Source organism: Pipistrellus kuhlii, unplaced genomic scaffold (assembly GCF_014108245.1).
Source record: "Pipistrellus kuhlii isolate mPipKuh1 unplaced genomic scaffold, mPipKuh1.p scaffold_m20_p_9, whole genome shotgun sequence".
NCBI lineage: Eukaryota > Metazoa > Chordata > Mammalia > Chiroptera > Vespertilionidae > Pipistrellus > Pipistrellus kuhlii.
In genome coordinates, this window is record NW_023425595.1 from 48,895,189 (window position 1) to 48,918,007 (window position 22,819).

Genomic DNA, 22,819 nt, shown 5'->3' on the forward strand with positions numbered 1-22,819 from the left:
AAAGGAGAAAGACACAAGCAGGTCCTAGACCCCCGTTCTCCCCAGTTCTTCACCCCGTGCCTCTCCAGGGCACTGGAGACTGGTACAAGGAACCTGTCCTGGCACAGGCCTGGCTCCTGTGCTGCCCGGGGAAAGGGCACAGGGGTGCCCGTTCACACGTGTGTGTGTGTGTGTGTGTGTGTGTGTGTGTGTGTGTGTGCAGGAGGTGGCCTGAGGGAACTTCTGTCAAGAGCTAGAGCTACAAGTCACTTGTGCAGACCAATTACTCCCTGGCCTTTTGAGTCAGGTGGTGCCTTTGGAGCCCTTCTCTAGATCACTGGTAGCTCCAGTCTGAATATTGCTAAAGATTTCTTCTCGCAACCCTGGGTTCATTACTCAAGGAAACATGACATACTAACTTGTGCAGACAATTCCTTATTCTGCCACATGGGAAGTAGAAAAGATGTGGATGTTGAGGACATGAAGTGGGGGGTGAGAGAAGGGAATATTATTTTCTTTTTTAAAAAAACAACAACACATATTTTATTGATTTTTCACAGAGAGGAAGAGAGAGGAACAGATAGTTAGAAACATTGATTAGAGAGAAACATTGATCAGCTGCCTCGTGCACACCCCCTACTGGGGATGTGCCTACAACCAAGGTACATGCCCTTGACCGGAATTGAACCTGGGACATTTCAGTCCGCAAGCCGATGCTCTATCCTCTGAGCCAAACTGGTTTTGGCAGGGAATATTATTTTCTTTCTTTCTTTCTTTCTTTCTTTCTTTCTTTCTTTCTTTCTTTCTTTCTTTCTTTTTTTCTTTCTTTCTATCTTTCTTTTTTTCTTTCTTCCTTTCTTTAGCTTAAGAGGAAGGGAGAGGAGGAGAGAGAGATAGAAACATCAATGAGAGAGCACCGACATTGATCGGCTGTCTCCTGCATGGCCCCTGATGGGGATCAAGCCTGCAACCTGGACACGTGCCCCAAGCGGGCATTGAACTAGTGATCCCTTGGTGCATGGGATGATGCTCACCCAACTGAACCGCACCGGCTGGGCAGAAGGGAATATTCTTACTCTGCTTTGCATGGGCGAATTTGCAGCTAAAGCCTGGGGACTCAGCTAATAACTTCAGCCTCCACCAATAATTGAGATGGCACCTTTGGTCTGTAGCTAAGAATACTGGAGAGAGACAAGATAATGGGGAATAAATGCAGACCTGTTTTAGAGCTTGCCCATGGAAGCTGGGATGGAGAAACTTTCAGGTAAACATGCTCACCCATACCTGAGAGAATAAGGCCAAAGCCAGCTGAGATCCAGCACCCCCATTTCACCTGGAGCCCAACACCCCAGGGCATTTTATCCATTTCCAGGACTCAGAGCGCTGAAGAATCCTCATGCTAACTTCCTGTTGTGCCACCCGTTCACAGACCTGGCTCTCACACAGCCGGGCAGGAGGCCCCTGCAGGCCAGATGCTGCCCATGGTAAACATTGCGCTCCTCGCACTGGCTGCAGTCGGGGCCACAGGAGGGAAAATTCATTAATGTTGGACCAAGACAGGAAAAGAAAATTTTCTTCTGTTTCCTTGTTCCCAATGCTGGTCCCTCAAGAACAAATTAAGCACTTTCCCCTAAAGTTCCAGCCATGGGGGTGCTCGCCCTTCTCTGAGCATCTCCCTAAAGCACAGCAGCACCCCTTGGTCTCATCCGACTTCTGTCTTGGGCAGCAGATGGTCTAAAAGCCTCGTATTTTCTCACAGCAGCTCCCACAGCAGAGGGTTGGTGGGCCGAGCAGAGCAGACAGGAGCACAGACAGCCTGCTGGCTGCACATCTGACCTCGAGTAGTCTGGCCTCCAGCATGGGGACGCCTCCAACCGCTATTCTGGGCCGAGCAGTGCACAGTGAGCAAGCAGCCGGTGCCTGCCCCATGCCTTTGCCCGCAGGTTAGCACGGCTCTGGGCTGCGGCCACGCAAAGCACTCTTCTTGACTTTCATGCACATATAAGAACTGACTTGGGCCAGTCCAGAGTCCTCAACTCCTCAAGTCCACTCTGTCCACACCGGCAGGCCCATCAGGAACGGGCGGCTGGGGCAGGACAACAGGAGGCTCTCAGCATGGATTGGTATGCTTGCTCCTTCCACTGGAAAACAGTTTTCCTCTTGAGGTAGGAATGTCATTGGGCTCAGCCTTGGCTAACACTCAACATCCTGCAGCTCAATCTCCTCCGTTGTACTTTCTGCAAAGCAAAAGACAAGCCAATGAGTTGCAAATCAGCCATAAGGTGGTTTTCTTGGTGAGAACAATCTAATGTGGGCTACCTCCAGCCAAAAAAGCATGAACTGATTATCACAAGGGCCAGAGAATTACCTTTGAGCTTGTGTCTCCTCTTCCTCTGGAATTTATATGCACACTTATTACAAACCCACATGAGGCTAATTAACACCGCGGCCACAGCACCGAGAAAAGCGAGGAAGACAGTGACGAAGTGGAGGTCTTCATAGAGGATCTCTGTGGATGGAATGGGGGACGAGGAAGAGGAGGGGGAAGATAAGACTTCTTTAATGCCATGAAGTCGGCCTCCCACACACAGGGCCCCTGGAGCCATCTTACCAGACACGTGCAGCATGATGGTGCCAAACTGGCTGCTCCCCAGGCGCTCGGTCACCGTGATGACGTAGTAGCCGGAGTCCCTCACGCCCACACTGAACAGCTGAATGGAGCCATTGTCAAAGGTGCAGACTCTGTCCCTGTGGCTTTGGGAGATGTTGGCCTGAGTCCCCGGCTTCCACTCCACGATTTTCTTCTGCACCCCCCAGGGGGATGTGTACTTCCATTCGATGGTGGGGATGCCAGGGCAGGAGTACTCCACAGAGAGCAGGATGTCTTCTTGCACCGTGGCATTGATGGCAGGCTGGGGGATGTACAGTGACACGCCCTGACCTGCGGGATGGAGTGCTAGATGTGGGGCAACTTATATGGACTTCCAGTGGCGTGAACTTCTATAATCCATTGATTGATTTATCAAATATTTATTGAGTGCCTATTACATGCCAAGCTCTCTCTTAAGTTCTGGTGCTAATGCTACAATGGTGAGTGTTATAGACTGGATGTTTATTAACCCCCCCCCCCCCCCCCGATTTCTATATTGAAACACTCACCCGCAATATGTTGTATTTGGAGCTGGGGCCTCAAAGGAAGTAATTAAGGTGAAATGAGGTCATACGGGTATGGCCGGGACCCAATAGGATTAAGGTCTTTATAAAAGGAGACACTAGAGAGTTCGTACCCTCTCCCCGCAGGGGCACACATGGAGGAAAGACCACGTGAAAACACGGCAGGAAGGCAGCTATGTGCCAGGAAGAGAGCTCTTACCAGGAACCAAACCCTGCCAGCACCTTGATCTTTCCAGCTTCCAGAACTGTGAGAAAGTAACTTTCTGTTGTGTAAGCCCTCATGTTTGTGTGTTTTGTTCTGGCAGCCTGAGCTGACAGACAGTGAACAAGACGCAAGGTTACTGTCTACCGCTCCCTGGCACTTTCATCCTGTAAGGGAGACTTACAAGGGCTGGATGAACCAACGAGAGCATCTGAGAGAATGGCAAGTGCTCTAAGGCAGCGTTTTTCAACCGCTGTTCCGTGGCACACTAGTGTGCCGGAAGATGTTGCCTGGTGTGCCGTAGGTGCAGACAAGACAAGAATTTTATAATTTTTCACTATTTTGTTTACTTAATATTTCATAATAAAGTAATTATAAAATACTTTCTTTGTGTTTATTTGATTCCTATTCAAGAGAATTACTTTATATATAGTCAATATAGGCACAGAGTTAAATTTTTTAACATTTTCTAATGGTGGTGTGCCTCGTGATTTTTTTCATGAAACAAGTGTGCCTTTGCCCAAAAAAGGTTGAAAAACACTGCTCTAAGGACAGGGAAACAGGGCATGGTGGCCAGGGGGGAATGGAGTGGTACACACCCTTACACAGAATGGCCACGGAGGTTCTCGCCGAACAAAGAGCTTTTGACTGAGACCTAAGGGAGGAAAGGGAGGCAGCCGGATAAAAACACGGGGAAGCACATTTCAGGCAGAGGGAACAACGACAAAGGCTATGAGGCGAGAGTGAGCATTGCTGTGTTTGAGAGACAGACATAGGCCAGTACTTATGCTAGAACACAGAAAACCCTGGGCGGAGCTTACGAGATAAGGTTGGAGAGATGGGCAGGACCCATGAGGTCAAGGTCAAGGTAAGGGTGAAGTTTTCGAAGAATTAATTGGAAGGGTGATGTTCTCCATTCATCTTAAGAATGTTTGCTGTGGAAAACGATCTGGGGGAGAAGGGACCAGAATAGAAGCAGGAAGAGCAGTCAGGTGGCTGTGCACAGAAATGGATAAAAGATGGAGATGTTGCCCTGTTTGGTTTGGCTCAGTGGATAGAATGTCAGCCTGGGGACTGGAGGGTCCCAGGTTCAATTCCAGTCAAGGGTACATGCCCAGTTTGTGGGCTTGATCCCCAGTAAGGGGCGTGCAGGAGGCAGCGGTCCATGATTTTCTTTCTTCATGGATGCTTCTATCTCTCTCTCTCTCTATCTCCCTTCCTCTCTGAAATCAATTAAAATAATAATTATATATATATATATATATATATATATAATATATATATATATATATATATATATATATATATATAGAGAGAGAGAGAGAGAGAGAGAGAGAGAGAGAGAGAGATGTAGCCTTGGAGAGAGTGAAGAGTAGTCTGATTTAGGGGATTTGGAAGATGGGGAGACATGCTGATGAACTAGATGTGGGTGTGGGTGAGGCCAAAAAGAGATTTCTGCATGAAATGGGTATATTGATAGTAGTGCCATTGGCTAAGGTAACATGTATGCTGTTATACTGCATTAAGTAGGTACCCAGCACAGGCCCTATGCTAACTGCTTTACACATGTTCTCTCAGCCTCATACAACCTAGTGCGAGTCTATCAAGGATTTACATGTAAGAAACCTCAGGCTCCACAGGACTAGCTTGTCCAAGTTCACTCTGCAAGGCTGAGGGTCACACAAGGACTGCCGACTCCAAAACTGACATATTTATCTTGTATGTTCAAGTCAAGGGTCAGTGGTTGGAGGGAGATGGCCAGAATGTGACAAATGCCCCCACGCTGAGAGGAGAGGTCAGGGCTGGCTGGAGACCACAGAATGAATAGGGCACGATTCAAGCTTGGAGGCCATTCCTTGGTTTCCACCTCCACTTCCTGTTTAGCCCTCTCACTCTTTGGGTGCCCAGCTGCCCTGGGGCCCCTGCTGTAGCTCTAGGTCAGTGTTTTTCAACCTTTTTTGGGCAAAGGCACACTTGTTTCATGAAAAAAATCACGAGGCACACCACCATTAGAAAATGTTAAAAAATTTAACTCTGTGCCTATATTGACTATATATAAAGTAATTCTCTTGAATAGGAATCAAATAAACACAAAGAAAGTATTTTCTAATTACTTTATTATGAAATATTAAGTAAACAAAATAGTGAAAAATTATAAAATTCTTGTCTTGTCTGCACCTACGGCACACCAGGCAACATCTCGCGGCACACTAGTGTGCCGCGGAACAGCGGTTGAAAAACGCTGCTCTAGGTAACCACGCCTGTTACTTTTCCAAGTCTTTCTCATTGTCCTCTCCCATCTCCAGCATATTACATTGGTGCTGCTCTCCTCAGACTTGGCTAGGTGACTGATAATCTGATAAATTCCATGCTGAAAAATTGAAATAATGGCTTTCATGTGTTATAGCTATCAAATTACAGAAATGCATTTTCTCTCCAACTCTATTTTAAAAATGTTACGCTCACAGAAAGGTTGAAAGACAGCACAATCCATATCTATGTACCTTCTCCTAGACTCACCAATTATTAACACTTTGCTACATTTGCTTTTTCTCTCTTTTTCTCAGGAAGGAAACAGAGGCCAAATTCCAGGACAGCCTGTGGAGGGCAGGAATTATGTGTTTTCTTCATCTCTGTTGCCCTCCTGAACCCAGCATAATGTCTAACATGGTTATTGATCAATAAATGTTTGCTGAGGAAATGAGTAAGTGAATGACCAAAAATTTATAGAAGCAAGAAGAAGGATGATCCATTGCTTATAGGACTGTTGTTGCTTGAGTAGTTTAAAAATTAGGCACACCTGGCCCTGGCCAGGTAACTCAGTTGGTTAGAGTGTCATCCTGATATGCCAAGATTGCTGGTTTGATCTCGGGTCAGGGCACATACAAGAATTAACTAATGAATGCATAAAGAAATGGATAACAAATTGATGTCTGCCTGTCTGTCTCTCTCCTCTCTCTCTCTCTCTCTCTCTCTCTCTCTCTCTCTCTCTAAAATCAATCAATCAATAAAAAGTTAGATACATCTAAAAGCTAACAAACATTGGAAAGAACTACAGTCAAGGGTTTTCTATGCCAGTAACTATATATGTTTTACTTACTAGTGACCTGGTGCATAAATTCGTGCACATTGAAAGAAAATTAAAATAAATATTTTAATATCGCTATTCACCCTTTCTCTCTGCCTGATTCAGTGCATCCTGAATAGCTACCCTTTTTTATTTTTTTTAAATCTCAAATAAGCACTTGTTGCTTTTTACTCGTGGCCTTTTATTTTTAAGTTAACACAGATATAGCTGTAAACTGACCAACTAGTTCACTTTGGTTTCTGTCTTTTCTCTTGATCAGAAAAGCCTCCTCCTAATCAGACAAACTAACCAGGTATTTAAACAGGTTTTAGGTACAACAAGTTTCTCCTCCTGTCAATCTACCACACATAATTAGAAAGAAATGATCCATAGCAAAGATGGAAAACTAACAAGTTACAAGAGTTTGAAGGCAAACTGCTTGTCAACTGTTTAAAAGTTGAATTAATGAGTAACCACCAGTGCACCTCATACTAAAACTGTTCCAGAACAAGTCCAGAGAAACTTAGTGACTAGACCAACATTCAGAGCTGGCTCAAACGTTCTACTCAAGGAGGTTGGTTCAATAAATCAGGTTCTACTTATACAGTGGATGCCAGGCAGCCACGGACAGGAGGAGCTTTGTAAGAACAAGGAAAGATATCATGACATGTTCCCAAGTTACAAAATAAATTTATAGCCCAGGCAGTATGACTCAGCTGGTTGAGTGTCATTCCATGCACCAAGAGGTCGCCAGTTCAATTCCCAGTAGGGCACATGGCCAGATTGTAAACTAGATCCCCAATAGGGGGTTTGCAGGAGGCAGCCAATCGATGTTTCTCTCCCTCTCCCTTCCCCTCTCTCTCTCTCAAAAAAAAAATCAATTAAAGTATATTAAAACATAACTTTATAAAACAGCATAATATGATCTTATTTATATTTGTGTAAATATTTGCTAATATGTAGGAAAATATTGCAGTAATATATGCTAAACTGTTAACAGGAATTTCTCCTTAGAGATTGGATGACAACAAAATTTAATTTTGTTTTTATAGATTTATACATTTATATAATCTTTAACTTTTCATAGTTACTCATTGAATAAAGTTAAAAAATTAATGTGTTATGCTCAGTGAAATAAGCCAGTCAGAGAAAGATAAGTATCACAGAATCTCACTCATATGTGGAATCTAATGAAGAAAATAAACGGATGAACAAAATAGATCCAGAGATATAGAAGCATGGAACAGACTATCCATCCTCAGAGGGAAGGTGGAGAAGGGTGGAAGGGTGGGAGGAGATCAACCAAAGACTTTGTTTGCAAATATATATAACCCATGGACACAGACAATAGGGTGGTGAAGGCCTGGGGTGGAGGGTGGAGGGTCTGGCTAGAAGAGTTCAATGTGGGGAGGGAGGAAAAAAGGGACATCAATAATTTTTTCAACAATGAAGATTTAAAAAATATTTTTTAAGTTCTCCAGGTTAGAACAAACAATCTCATTGGCAAAGTTTAAAGAAAAGATCAGTGTAAAACTTTACCTTACTTCTCATTATTTAGAAGTTTGGGGATGTTTTTGCCAGAAATATAAAGGAACCTAACTCTTATTTGTATCAATTAGCCTAGGGCAGTGGTCAGCAAGCTCATTAGTCAACAGAGCAGCAAACCTCGGCTCTCGAGCCTAGGGTTCAATGGGTTTGGTCATAACATTGTTTTGTTTTAAAGTCTCAGTTTCCAAGAATCTATTGACATGGTGAGAACTTATACTCAGAATGGTTCCTTATTTCTTTTCTTACAAATAAATTACAGAAGTAGAGCTTTGTTGCTTTTAAAAACATATTATTTGACCCAGCAATCCTTCTCCTGAGTATCTACCCCAAAAACTCAAAATCATGTATTCACAAAGATATATGCACCTCCATGTTCATTGCAGCATTATTCACAGCCAAGACATGGAAACAACCTAAGTGTCCCACAATAGAGGACTGGATCAAGATGTGGTATATACACACAATGGAGGTCTACTTAGCCATAAGAAAGGATGAAGTAGCACCATTTGCAACAATATGGATGGACCTTGAGAACATGATGCTGAGCGAAAGATGTCAGCCAGGAAAAACTAACAACTACATGATTTCACACATATGTGGGATATAAAACGGAAATCTGTGAACACAAACAGCAGTGTGGTGACTGCCAGAGGGAAGGGGTTGGGGGACAAAGGGGTCCTAATGTAAGGTGACAGGAGCAGATCTGACTTTGGGTGATGGACACACGTTGGTGCAAGATCTAAATCTGGTAACCCAGAAACCCACACCTGAAACCTATAGGTACATGTTGACCAGTGTCACCCCAATTTAATAAATAAATATTACAAATAAATAAAAATGTATTATTAAAAAAGGATATATTTCATGGGGGATAGGAAAGGGGGTGATGAGGACAAATATGTGATTCCTTAATCAATAAAGAAATTTAAAAAAAGGATTTATTTCCTGATCACATCAAAGGTCCATACTGTTCAGAACACAGTTCCGGTGGACAAGAGTATCAGCTAATGGTGACAGGTACATTGCCCACGTGGCCTCTGAGTTTAAGGAGTCTTGGAGGAGACACCTAATCAGGACATTTTCACCCTTATCCGGAAGGCCATTTATTTACCCAGCCCTGAGATTATCAGATATAGCTGAGAACCAGAAAATAAGTATCTCTTTGATGTTGTCTTCATCCTTATCGAGCCTGGAAGCCCTTAAGCCAGGAGTCAGAAAGCTAGGGCTCAGGGAGCGGGTGGTGGAGTGATGAATCACCTTACAAAAGCATTATTTCCGTTGGCAGTGAGGTGTGGGGGAGACACCTGAGGTGGGCGGGACCCACGGAGGTTGAGCCATGGTGTCTCCTTCTGTGAGACCCGTAGAAAGCGCCTTCACTTCCCAGAGCCTCAGGGTCTTCCGCTTAGAACGAGGACTAGAAAACCGGGAGGAAGGCTGTGAGGATGAGGGACACGTGGAAGGCCCAGCAAGGACGAGCACTGAGTGCTGACCCAGGATCTGCAGCCCCACCACTCGCCCTTCTCACAATAGTTCTGTGTTGCTGGCCAGTGTGACCAACCTTTCTGGTTTGCTTGGGACTGAGGGGTTTCCTAGAAGGTGAAGAGTGTCAGTGCTAAAATCAGGAGAGTCGTGGCCAAACCAGAACAATTGGCCACCCTACCTGAGACTCAAAGGAATGTCCAAGAGCCAAGAGTGAACTCCAAGGTGTACAGCAGCTGATTTCTAAGGCGCCCAAGGCTCTCAGCATGGTGGCTGTAGGACAGCGGGCTCTGGGTAAGCTGAGGGTGGACAAAAGCCATTCCTCCCTTAACTCTGACTCCGAACACACCTCCCATGGGTCAGCACTCCCACTGCCAGCCCATCTTAGTGGGGACCTCCCACATTTCCTCCACAGCCTGTTACCAAGTTATTCTGAGTATTATTATCATCCCCATTTTACTGAGGACAATTCCAGTCTGCAGGAGTTTGGGAAGAGGCGAGACACTCATCTAAGCAGAGGCTGGAAGAATAAGATGTTAAAAGCATGGGAAAGAAACTCACTACAGACTGATTCATTTGCCTCTCAGCATAACCATTATTGCTTATCTCATTTTCAGTTCTTATAAGTGTATTTCTAGTATCACATGATCTCACTCATCTAGGGGAAATAATGAACAACATAAACTGATGAACAAAACAGACCTGAAGACAGAGAAACATCGATCAGACTGTCAAACCTCAGAGGGAAGGTAGAAAAGGGTGGGGATAAGAGGGAAGAGATCAACCAAAGCACTTGTATGCATGAATATAAGCCTAACCAGTGGTCACGGACAACAGTGGGGTGGGAGCATGTGTGTGTGTGTGTGGGTGGGGAGGGTGTTTTGGGTGGAAATGGGGGGATGAGTACAAATATGTGATACCTTGATCAATAAGGAAATTTTTTTAAAAATAAATAAAAGCATGGGAAAGGGAGGAAGCACAATTCCAGCAGCGAGAAAAGTATACCCACCCCAGGGAGCCATGGCAGGTCCTCAGGTTTGGGGCCTGCTGACTAAGAAGTGCAGGTTGGCTGTAGTGGGAGGAACTGACAGGTTTGGGATCCTTCCAGTTTTCCCTCGGGCAGGGAGGACACAGGGTGATGTTTGAATAGAGGAATGTAGGATCGGAACATGGCTCCCAGAGGGGCAATCTGGCAGCAGAATTCGTTATCATTTACACACACATCACCCACACTGCACCACGTGTGCTTGTCCTATGCACCTTCCGGAGAATCCCTGGCTGGAGCCCAAACCCTTGGGAACAGCCGGGTGTGGCCCTTCCCGAGCCTGACCTGGGGAGCAGAGAGGGAGCAGCAGGAAGTGCACATGTGCGTGGTAGGCCATGAGATTTTGCTTGGGGAACTTGTTTCCAATCCAGCTCAGAAACCCAGTGCCTAGCACAGGGCCTGGCACTTTGTAGGTGGTCACAATATATTGTACTTATAATCCTTGTGGGTCATTTGGCCCCGTGCAAAATGTCCAAAGAGACACTTGGTCCATACCAAAAGCTGCTTGCTATTTGATCCTGTACCAAAAGGTCCATAGAGACATTTGGTCTATAGTTAATATTAATATAAATTCGCTGGAACCGGTTTGGCTCAATGGATAGAGCGTCGACCTGCAGACTGAAAGGTCCCAGGTTCGATTCTGGTCAGGGGCATGTAACTTGGTTGTGGGCACATCCCCAGTGGCGAGGGTGCAGGAGGCAGCTGATTGATGTTTCTCTTTCATAGATGTTTCTAACTCTCTATCCTTCTCTCTTCCTCTCTGTGAAAACTCAATAAAATATATTTTTAAAAAATTAATATAAATCCTGCCCTTCTGCAAGATTTGAACCCTGACCCATATATCTAATCCCATGTACCAGGACCAGTTAGGCTACTGAGGTGAGAAGGGTTATGACTGGCAATACAGCCACAACAGAATTATTGGAGCAATAAAACGTAATGGTATTTTTCTTTAAAAATCATACAAACCAAACATAGAAATAAACATATGGGTCCTTGGAACCCAGGGGCATTTTCTAAATGTGGACATTTTTGACGGGACCAAATGCTGGATAATTGTATGAAGGAATGAATGAATAAATCAGGGGTCCTCAAACTTTTTAAAGTGGGGGCCAGATCACGGTCCCTCAGAGAGCTGGAGGGTCGGACTATATGAACTACTAATTCCTACTGTAACACCTCGGCTGCGCTCACTGCCCAAAAAACCTGGCGGGCCGGATCAGACTCCTCTGCGGGCTGCATGTGGCCCATGGGCTGTAGTTTGAAGACGCCTGGAATAAATGAATATATGTATGTCCTGCCTGTCAAACTGCCGCCTATTTGGAGAGATCAGGAAGGGAGGATCTATTTTGAGCTGAAGGAGTAATGGTTCTGGCTGAGGGAGGTGCTGGCAAGACCCCTCTCCCAGCCTCAAGTCTGCAGAGAGCTAAATAACTAGGAGTGGAATTGGCACAGTTTTACAAAACTAAAATATCCATGTCCCTGCCTCATTCCTGCAGTTCTTAAAACAAATGAGCTTGGAATTCTGGAAACTTGGCTGTGTGTAGAAGGCCTCACAGCAACCCCAAATAATGGCCCTTTGGTTTAAATGCCATGAATAGTGCCGATGACCAACACTTGCACATATTTTACAGGGTACCTATCCCTCCAATTAGCTCAGGTATCTAATTCTCCACACCCACCAGTCCGGATTACTCAGAGACCAAAGTTCAGCTCATCTCCAAGGGAGCTCCCCCATGATCTTTATGGTTTTTAAAAGTATATATATATTTTATTGATTTTATACAGAGAGGAAGAGAGAGAGATAGAGAGAGTTAGAAACATCGATGAGAGAGAATCATCGATCAGCTGCCTCCTGCACACCCCCTACTGGGGATGTCTCGCAAGCAAGGTACATGCCCTTGATCGGAATCGAACCCGGGACCTTTCAGTCCCCAAGCCGACGCTCTATCCACTGAGCCAAACCGGTTTCAGCTGATCTTTCTGTTTAATGGCCTTGGAAAGTCAAACCCAAACAACATGGACAGAGACAATTGTATATAGATAGAGGCTGGCAGGCTGCTCCCCTAATCAGGTTCCTATGTTTGTAGCCCAACCAGAAAAATCACTCCAAAATAGCAATAGCCACCATTTCCATTGGTAGCGCCTGCTAGGTACTGGATGTCACACACTACTATCAATCACAGCTCAGTGAAACCAGGCCGGGGAAGTTGAATGACTTGCTATCAGACTGGTAAAGAGGAAGCAGGTTGATAACACTGTGTGGTCAGTTGTGTGCAGAAGTTATACTCACACACGACTATGGGGATTGTATTATAAATGGGTGTGACCTGCTGAGAGGGCAATATGATGAAATCTAGAGAATTATTTAAATAGCACTCACCTCTTGACCCAGAATTCCACTTAAAGGAACTTATACTACTACTAGTAATAAAGACATATAGAAGCAGAGATATAAGTGAGTGTTGTCACTAAAGCATGGTAGTCAATTATAGTAAAAGGCTGGGGCAATCCATGTGTTCACCAGTGAAGGAAAACTGTTGGACACTCGCTACTTGGAGTCAGCACAGACCCCACAGGGTAAGCGCTCTGTCTCACAAGACTGCCCCCTACTTCAGACGCCAATCACAAGTCCTGGTCTCTCCTACTTCTGACCAACCGGCTACACATCAGGGATTCCCATCACTCACTCCTCAGGTTTGATAACTTGCTAGAACAGCTCACAGAACTCAGGATAGCACTTTGCTTACTATCACCAATTTCCTATAAAGGATACAACTCAGGAATAGCATGGGGCAAGGCACATGGGAAGTGGGGGGAGCCTCCATGCCTTCTTTGGGTGCATTTCCCTCCCAGGACCTTGATGTGTTCACCAATCCAGAAGCTCTCTGAACCCTTTCAATTTTTTATTTATTATTATTATTATTATTATTATTGTGCGGGGAGGTAGAATGGAAGGGTTGCAGGGGAGAGCGGGAGATTCCATTACAGAGGCATGATTGAATAACATCACTGGCCGTGGTGACTTACTCAAGTCCCAGCCCCATCTACTTCTTTTTAAAAAAAAATTTTAATTTATTTTTATTGAATTCAAAAAGGAAGGGAGAGGGAGGGAAAGAGAGAGAGAAACATCAATGATGAAAAAGACATCATTGCTCAGCTGCCTTCTGCACACCCCTACTGGGGATCAAGCCTGAAACACAGGCATGTGCCCGGTACCCTTCAGTTGCAGGCCAACTCTCTAGCCACTGAGCCAAACCAGCTAGGGCTCATCTACTTCTTATAATTGCTCATAACCAGTTAAATAAATGATCAATATTTGTACTTTGAATTATCGACATTCATACTTTAGTTCATATTACAGAGACATTAAAAAATGAGGCAGGCCTATATGCATTGGTATTAGATAGCCTCAAAAATAATAAAAAGTCACAGGGCAGACTATTTCCTTTTGAGTGAAGTAATGAATGTATACACACACACACACACTTATCTGTGGAAACACACAGAATGCCTCTCTGCACACACTAAGAATCAGGAGCTGTGGCTGTCTTTGGGGAGGAGACTGGGTGTCTGGGGTGGAGGGAAGCCTTGTATTTTCTCTAGACCCCTTTGAACATTTGGAATACTTTAGGAAGTTTGTGACCGACTTAAAAAATAAAAACAGCACAATCCTAACAATAAATGCATGCCAACATTGGGTCTGAGTCCCAGCTTCTTCTTGTTTGAAAATATTGTGATTCGCATTTACGCCATAAAGCACTTACCAAACATACCTTGACCTGTGAAGCAGGCAGGAGACTTGGATTAAGAAATAATGCTTTTTGCTTCACAGGGACTTGCTTATTGGTTCACTGAGAAAACTATTTCCAGTTTATTATAAAGAAAACAGCTCAGGAGCAGCCCAGTGGAAGAGATGCATAGGGCAAGCGCGGAAACTGAGACTCAGAGGCATAACATAAGTGCCCAAGTCCTTGCCCAGTAGAAAATCAAAACTGAAACTGGAACTCAACTCTCTTTTCCCTGCTCCACAGTTGCCTCCAGTAAGATTATAGAGGTGAAGTTTTTCACTTATTTTGTTTCCCCAAAGCGCACTTTGCTCCATGGTGGTAAAGACTTGGGAGATATATGGGGTAAGAGAAGCAAGAGTCTAGACCCGGGCTTTCCAATACAGTAGCTGCTAGGCACGCATAGCTGTTGAGCACGTGAAATTGCCTAGTCCAAACTGAATGTGCTCCAAGTGTAAAAATACATGTCCTATCTTGAAAGCTTAGTACTTAGTATGTAAACTAGCTCATTAATAATCTTTACATTGTTTATACATTGAAATGGTAATTTTGGGGCATATATAGGGTTAAACAAAATACATTGTTAAAATGAGAAAGTGAAAAGAAACAAATGAAGTTAATGTGGCCACTAGAAAATTTAAAATTACATAAGTGGATTGCAGGTGTGGCTCACACTATATTGCTATTGGATAACACCAGTTTAGACTTTCACTCCTGCACCCTTTTGGAAAAAAAGGTATTTATATAGATCCTGTTCCTTCGAGGGTATTCCACTTTCTCGCCTTCTCAACAATGTGAGCACTCTGCCCCCCCCCCCCCCCTTCCAGCATTCCCATGGACAATCCATCCAGCACCCTCTTCTACAAGAACATTCTCGCTCCACCTCTCTTGGCCTCCAGTAAAGTAGCCTGGTCTGACCTCAACCTTCTCTCTTCCCTGTTAACTGTTCAACCTCTCCCTCTGGCCTCCTCCGTCCTTCTCCCCGATGATTCCTCTGCTTTTCCCAATCCTCACCCCTCCCTCCCTATCCAGCCTTGGTTCCATCGCCTGAAGCAGTCCTTTCAATTCCTTAATCTCCGTTGGCCTCTGTCTTTTCATCTGATTTGCCAGGTAAATTTCCAGCCCTGGATCGACCACTCTCTTTTTTCTCTCTGCCCAACCTGAGCAGTCAACGCTGCAGAAGCATGTCCCATGGCAGACACTCTCCAGAACAACAAAACCCACTGTTTCCAGTGCACCTTCAATCACTCTTTTTTTAAAAATATATATTTTATTGATTTTCCACAGAGAAGAAGGGAGAGGGATAGAAAGCTAGAAACGTCAATGAGAGAGAAATATGGACCAGCTGCCTCCTGCACAACCCCTACCAGGGATGTGCCCGCAACCAATGTACATGCCCTTGACCAGAATCAAACCTGGGACCTTTCAGTCCTCAGACCAACACTCTATCAACTGAGCCAAACCGGTTTTGGCTCCAGTGCACCCTCAGATCACCAAAATTCAATACTCCCAATCTTACTATGTTTTTTTTCACATAAATTTACTCGTATTTGTCTCCACAATTACTAAGACAAGACCCCTTCCATTTCTTTGGACCTACAAATTCCTCCTTGTTCTCAGTAGATGACCTTCACCTCCTGGGACACTGCTGACCAATGTCACCTGCTTGAAACATCCTGTGGCTTCTGGGCCCCCATACTCACCTGGTGTTCTTCCCAGCTCCTCTCTGATGGTAGAGTGGACACTTAGCAGGCGTTGTGAGAAGTCTGATCCACCCTTCTCCCCAGGTGCCAGGAAGACAGGCCTACCGGCCTGTGGGAGCAAAGGGTGGCAGAGGAGGGCAAGATGCTGCCCGGGGAAGCCCTGGGAAAGCCCCGTGCACACTCTGTGGAGCCAAAAGACCCAGGTTCTATTTTGGCTGCACACATCCTAGGGGTGTGATTGGGCAAATCCCTTGACCTCTCTGGCTCACCATTTTCTCGTTTGCAATTAGGGATTACTGTGGTGTGCTGTCAATGATAATAAAAACACAAACCAAAAAAACATGTGGGTGAAAGACAGGAACAATTTCAGGGGCCAGAGGAGCTCCCTCCCCCGATTTCTCACCCAGAAGAAGCCCCAGTGCCAGGTCATGAGATTTGAATTCAGCCTCGCTCCATTCAGTGAGCATTTGGGAATGGAAGCGAAGGGGGCTAACATCTGCGGGGCACCGACTCAGTGTCACCTGCTCCACATGGAAGTCCATTATTAGTTAATGTGATGCCCATCCAGCTCAGCTCAATCTTTTCTCAGAGCCCCTGCAGAGTGGGCCTTCAGAACCAAGGGACAGGTGAGGTGAGCTAAGTAATTTCGTTTGCTCCCTCCATCCTCTCGAATGCTGGGACCCAGCGTTTCTCCTTTAGCTGCATCAGAATCACCTGGAGCCCTTGTTCAAACACAATTGCTGGGCCTTAGCCTCAGTTTCTAATTCACTGGTTCTGACTGAGATCAGGCCCCTGCTGGAAGGAGCAGGCAAGCAGGCATCATGCCTCTAGATCTGACTAACCGGCCTCCAGCTGTGTGTGACATGACAGATAGCTCACTCAAACTTGGCTGTCAGGTTGAATTATAGTCTACCTGACATGCAGAAATAATTCTGCTTCAAGATCACTGGAATTCCACCCCACGTATGCAGAAGGTTTGGTTAATGGTGGGAGGAAGAGCACGTCTGGTGTTCTGCTTCTGGGCGTGGCTCCTAAAAGATGTGACCCTGCCCCTCAGTGAGCCTGGGGCAGGGATGATACATTCGTACACCAGGGCAAACAGTCCATGAAGCCTCACGTTGGGTCCCCTGGCCCCGGCCTGGTGCTGAGGGACCCACTTCTCCCTCCTGATTCTTTGGCATCAGGTTCCTAAAAAGCATACCCCAAAACCACTTTGTTTGGCGGGTACATTTATAAATTAGTCTGCGAGTTCAAGGATCTATCAGAGAAACTATTCCCACACCTTCCACCTATGATCCAAGACCTTCCCAAGCCACATTCCTTTAACTGTTAGATGACTTATTAGATTGGATAGGAAGAAATTGGCATAAGTTGAAAAACCTGGTATTACTAGAGAATTGTCACCCTGCTACTGGCCCAAAGGGAGGGAAGATGGCCACACTATGTGCTCATTATTTCCTGCAGGGAATGAAAGAACTCTCTCTATCCCTGCTCACCTGGCCACCCTTTACTTTGCCTGCAAGACTTCTTCAAGAAGCTTCTTCCCAACTCCAAACTGAGCTTACTGCCTTCCGCAGTGCTCCCAGGGCATCTGACCTCCCTCCATGCCAGTGTTTCCCAAACTTCTCTCATGATGAGAATCACCTGGTGGAATTGTTAAAATACAGATTCCTGAATCCCAACTAAGAAGTGCTAAACTAGAATTTTTGGGAACATATAGGTAAAATTGTATACAGCACTAATTAAGTATACAATTTTACCTATATGTTCCCAAAAATTCTATTGTAGTTTAGCACTTCTTAGTTGGGATTCAGGAATCTGTATTTTAACAACTCCACCAGGTGATTCTCATCATGAGAAAAGTTTGGGAAACACTGCTCTATGCCATGTGACCCCCACTGCAGGGACCATGCTGAGTATCGCTGGCTCCTGGCTTGGTGTGTCTCACACAGCAGATGCTCAGGAACTATTTATCGAACCAAACAAAACTTCCATCGCAAAGCAATCTTGTCTCCTGTCCTGATCCTGGTGGGGAAGTAACTATAGCACGGGTAGAAAACGTCTGGCCCACAGGCAGTAAGTACAAGGCCCACAAAATCATTTGGTTTGGCCATTAGAGGTGAGTTAATGAAATATTTGAGCTAATTTTTAAGTAGAAATTTTGCATGGCCCTCGTATGATGTTATAAATCTCCAAATGGCCCTTGGTACAATAGAAAAAGGGTTCCCCGCCCCTGATCTATGGGTTTGTCTGGGTAAAACCACAAATAAGACACAGGTGAGGCTACTACACACAGCGGTGGCGGTCTGAGAACAGAAGGGGGAGAAACAAGCTATTTCCATACGATGAGCCTAAAAGAGGGCAGAAATGGCCCAGTCTGGGAGCTCTCTGCCTGAGGCCACACGTTAGAAACACCTGAGGAACTTAAATGCGAAACAAAGGAGTGCTGGGTCCTACCCTCAGAGACAGCGATTTAACTCTCTTGGTAGAACATGGGCATCTGTAGGTGTTACCTCCCTCCCTCCCAGGTGGATCTAACATGCAGCCTTGGCTGAGAAGCACTGAGCCAGCCCAACCTCCTTGTCCTGTGTGCTAGGGCAGTGGTTGGCAAACTCATTAGTCAACGGAGCCAAATATCAACAGTACAACGATTGGAATTTCTTTTGAGAGCCGAAAACCAACTTCTGTGCATGGGCCACCAAGTTATAATCGCAGTGTCCATGCAGGCCCCCATGTGGTAATTTGGGGAAGAGCCACACTCAAGGGGCAAAAGAGCCGCATGTGGCTCGTGAGCGGCGATTTGCCGACCACAGCGCTAGGGGAAGGGAGGTGTCATATACAGGGCTTACCACCAGCACAGGGAACAGTCCCCAGGCCCTTCCCCTTCTGCCGGCTGAGGTTCCTCAGGAAGCCACAGAGCAGCTGAGCTACCCCCGCCCCTGGGATACACCCCAGCTGGGGGAAGACCAATGTGCTTCCGGGACCCCACCTTAGCAAGGAATGTCCTGTGCGCTCTCTACAGTCCAGTGTGTGGATTCCCTTTTGCCCACAGGGCTGACGGGTGCCTTCCCAGCCCAGCAAACCAGTTATGGGAGAAAATCATTCTCCAACTTTGAACCTGCCAATCCTGCCTCTCTCCTACTCCCATTTTGGCTGGATAAGTAAATAATTCCCTGGCCCAAGCCCATTTTCCGGGAAAAAGCCATAAATGGGCAGTCCAGGGCCTGAGAGCACTGGACTACAGGAAGTGCAGTGTCCGTGGGGTACCAGTGAAATCCCAGGTAACGCCTGCTAAGGCATCACCTGCTTCCCCTTATTTTGTTTAGTATGTCCAGGCTCAGCCAGGCCGCAAGATAAATAGTGCACCTTTTTTTTTTTCTCTTTCCTTTTTGAGCACTTGCAGTATGCCTAGCATGAGCTTCTCTACCCAGTCCTGCTGAATACACTCAGTCATCCTTCAAGACTCAGCCTCTCTCCATTCAGAACTGACTGCTCCCAGCCTGTTCCCTTTCTCCCCAGACCCAGACTGAGCCCCCTCTCTGTTCCTCTGCTGTCTTGGGCACTGGGCTGGGAGCCACTCAGTGAGGCCAGCTCCCGCTGGTAAAGTGGGGATGCTAAAGGACACTCATATGAGTATTCACGCATGTGGATGAGTATGTGTGGATGTTGGGGTAGCAGGCTGCTTTTCAGAAGCTGGGATTGGAACACAAGAAGCAAGCTGACAAGGACCCAGGCCATTCACTAAACTTCCCTGCTTTCGTCTCTGATCACCTGCTTCTAAATGAGAGGGAGCACCAGATACTCACAGCTCTGGTGGCTAACTTACCATGCTGAGAGTGAGAAAGGAAATGAACAAGGATCCTAGAAAGGCACTCAGCTTGGCCTGCTGCAGGAGGCCTGCCAGCTTTCTGAGTGGACAAGCTTTTAAATCAGTCATAGTCAGCTCAGGCTGTTATAACAAAATACCAAAGAAGCGGGTGCTTAAACAACAGACATCTATTTCTCACAGTTCTGGAGGCTGGGAAGTCCAAGGTTAATGTACCCACAGACTCAGTTCTTGGTGAGGGCTCTCTTTCTAGTTTGCAGACAGCCACGTTCTTAATGTATCACATGATGGAGGGGCAAACGCTAGCATCTTCCTCTTTTTTTATATAAGGACACTAAATCCTATCATGGAAGCTCCACCCCCATAATCTCATCTACACCTCATTGTCTTCCAAAGGCCCCACCTCCAAAACCAGCACATCCTGGGGGGTTAGGACTTCAACACAGGAGTTTCAGGGGGGCACCAACATGCAGTCCATGTATAGGGAAAACGCTTCAGAGGCAGGGCTGTCTGTGAGTTCGTGTTTGTGGAGTGTGCTTTAACAGAACTTCAGTGTAAGTGACGAACATCAGACTTTCTGGGTGGCAGCGTTTGACAGAGGCTGAAAAAGGCAGAAAATGGAGGGAGCTGGTGAGAGGGAGCCCGCTGCGTCATCAAGGCTGGCCCGGAAGCACGGGCCTCTGTCAGGCAGGTGTACACCTACTCGGTGACTTTTAGGGTCGGGAGCCTGGCTGGCACTTGGTACGTGCTAGGGACCCAGAGCCGGAAAGTGCCTGCCGCCTGCAGCATACAGCTGTTCCGGAGCCAGATACTGAGTGGAGATTTGCAAAACTTGTACCTGTCCTCCAGGTTTCCCACGTGCTTCCTCTTTGTCTAGGACACCCTGTCTTCTCTGGTGCCCCTGTACATCTGTCATGTATCAGCAGGAGTAGCTCCCTTTGAGGAAAGGGGGCTCTCCTAGTCTGATTTTGAGTGTCCTAGGGCTCGCCATCCCAAGCTGGCTTTCCTGATTCCTTGCCTGTGGATAAGACTGTGATCCCTGCTACCTCCAGTACCCACTGTGGCCTGCTTTTTGCAGGCAGGCAGCGCTCTGAATGAGTGAGTGAATAAATGAATTCTACACGGTGGTGAATGGCAGGCTCTTGGAAGTCAGGGAGAGCTGTACGGATGTGGCCTGAGAACGGCGCCTGGAAGTATGTGGCGGAGGGTTGAAAAACAATGGAAAAGGTCCTGCAACTCCATCCGATGGACTCCCAGCAGTGACTTCTTGCCCCACAGACAGCTAGGTGCACGCGTCTTACGCCTATTTTTCCCTGGGCTTCTGAGTTCTGCAGCTTCCAAAGCTGATCACTAGCCGGAGAGGCATGAAGGTCTTACAGTGTTTCCCAAAGTGCGGTATGTGTCCCCCAGGGGTACGGGAAGAGTTTGGTGGGGGTACGCGTTGCATCGGAGTTTGGTGGGGATATGCACTGCACCGTGCTTAGCTGCACCTAATTCTACATTCTCATGAGTACGAGGGGTACTCAGCGTTACGAAAATCATAGAAGGGGTACACATATGTCAAAAGTTTGGGAAACACTGGTCTAGAAAGTGCTCAATTGCCCAGTTTTGAATCCTGGCGGTACCCCTGCTAGCTGGGGACTTTGTGCAAGTAACAGCCACTTCTCTGTGCCCCGGTGTCCTCACTGGTGAAACAGGGATCAGAGCTGCAGCACTTATCTCTTAAGGTGCCCAGGGGACTCAATGCCAGAAGGCTTGTCAAGTCTGAGGGATGGCGAATGCCTCGGGGCTTCACAAGTGCTGGCTCTACCTTCCTGCTTCTCCCGCGCTCCAGTGGCCCTGCCCGGGTCACTCTTTACACCTCAGCTGACTAATCTGTAAAATGGAAACGATAATTACGCTAATGATTAAACCAGAGAGTCAGGCTGCCTTTTCATTATGTTGTTTGTGCCTGGGCGAGTTGGTGGGGTTGTGCGTTGCCTTCAATCAGATTCATCAGGAGGGGGAGGGGGGGAACGAGTCGTCCAGTGCCCACACTCCGCTCGCTGCTGAAAGGCTAGACCACCTGCATTCAAGCCCAGCACCCAACCCGAGCCCCCAGCACCCCTTTGCACCCCTTTGCACGAGGGGGGTGGGGGTGGGGGTGGGGAGGAGGAGTCCCAGCAGCAGGGGCGGGGCCCGTGCGCCCTTGAGGTCTCCGGTGGCAGCGCAGGGGGCGGGCTGGTTATTCCAGGAAAAAGAAATGAAGCCGGACGGCTTCCGGCTCCGATAACGCGGCTATAACTCCCCAGCATTGTCCCAGGGGCTGCCCGGGGGACTCCGCGCTGCCCGGGTTCCTCCGGCCCCGGTGGGCGCCAGCCCCAGGCCGCGCCCCAGCCCCCAGGAAAAGGAAAGGGCCTGCTGGGGTGCAGAGGGCCGGCGGCCGGGCAGCCCAGACACCCAACCCTCCCTCCCTCGCCCCGAGCTTACTCTGCAGACAGCAGGCTGCGGCCAGGCGGAGGGCGAGGAGTCCCAGGGAGATGCCGCGGTGCTTCCTGCTCCGGCTCCGTAGGGGCCTCATGGGCGAGCCCGGGCCGGGCTTCGCCGCGCGGCCGGCTGAGCGCCGCCGCCCCTGCCCGCCCGGCCGCCTCCCTCCGCGCCTCCTGCGCCTGCCAGTCCCGGGGCCAGACGCCGGTGAGCTAGCTGGTTGTGCTCTGGTTGAACCTGTTCCCTAGGATTTGGAAAGAGAGAGGACAGGGAGAGGGACGGAGAGAGAATGGGAGGGGAGGGAGGGGGAGGGAAGAAGGGAGGGAGAGAGAAAATATGCACACACTTAGAAGTAAATACTGGCGCACAAGGAGCAGTCTCCTTCCGTTCACACCCAGTGAACTGGTATCGATTCAAGATTCAGCTGGATGCGGGGCGGTGGGAAGAAGGGAAAGGACTAGCTGTTGCCTGGGCACCAAGAGGGAGCATATAATGGCTCCGCGGGAAAGGAGAAGGCTTTTAGGAAACCGAAATGACCACCT

General features: G+C 47.1%; 1 protein-coding gene across 1 annotated transcript; it reads right to left on the bottom strand.

The window, feature by feature from the left end:
• Positions 1–1,557: 1,557 nt before the first annotated feature.
• On the bottom strand, positions 1,558–22,599 carry VSTM5 (V-set and transmembrane domain containing 5). The gene is made up of 4 exons (XM_036426684.2): positions 22,281–22,599; positions 2,591–2,920; positions 2,348–2,488; positions 1,558–2,216 (listed from the first exon to the last, which is right to left on the bottom strand). Exons 1-4 carry the CDS (start codon positions 22,369–22,371, stop codon positions 2,173–2,175), a joined length of 606 nt encoding a protein of 201 aa, XP_036282577.1. The 5' UTR covers positions 22,372–22,599; the 3' UTR covers positions 1,558–2,172.
• Between the last annotated feature and the right edge of the window lie 220 nt (positions 22,600–22,819).

Coding starts and splice junctions, on each gene's coding strand:
- VSTM5 (XM_036426684.2), bottom strand. CDS start 22,371: ATGAGGCCCCTACGGAGCCGGAGCAGGAAGCACCGCGGCATCTCCCTG. Junction 2,489..2,590: donor CATCATGCTGCACGTGTCTG/GTAAGATGGCTC, acceptor TTCCATCCACAG/AGATCCTCTATGAAGACCTC. Junction 2,217..2,347: donor GAGGAGACACAAGCTCAAAG/GTAATTCTCTGG, acceptor TTTGCTTTGCAG/AAAGTACAACGGAGGAGATT.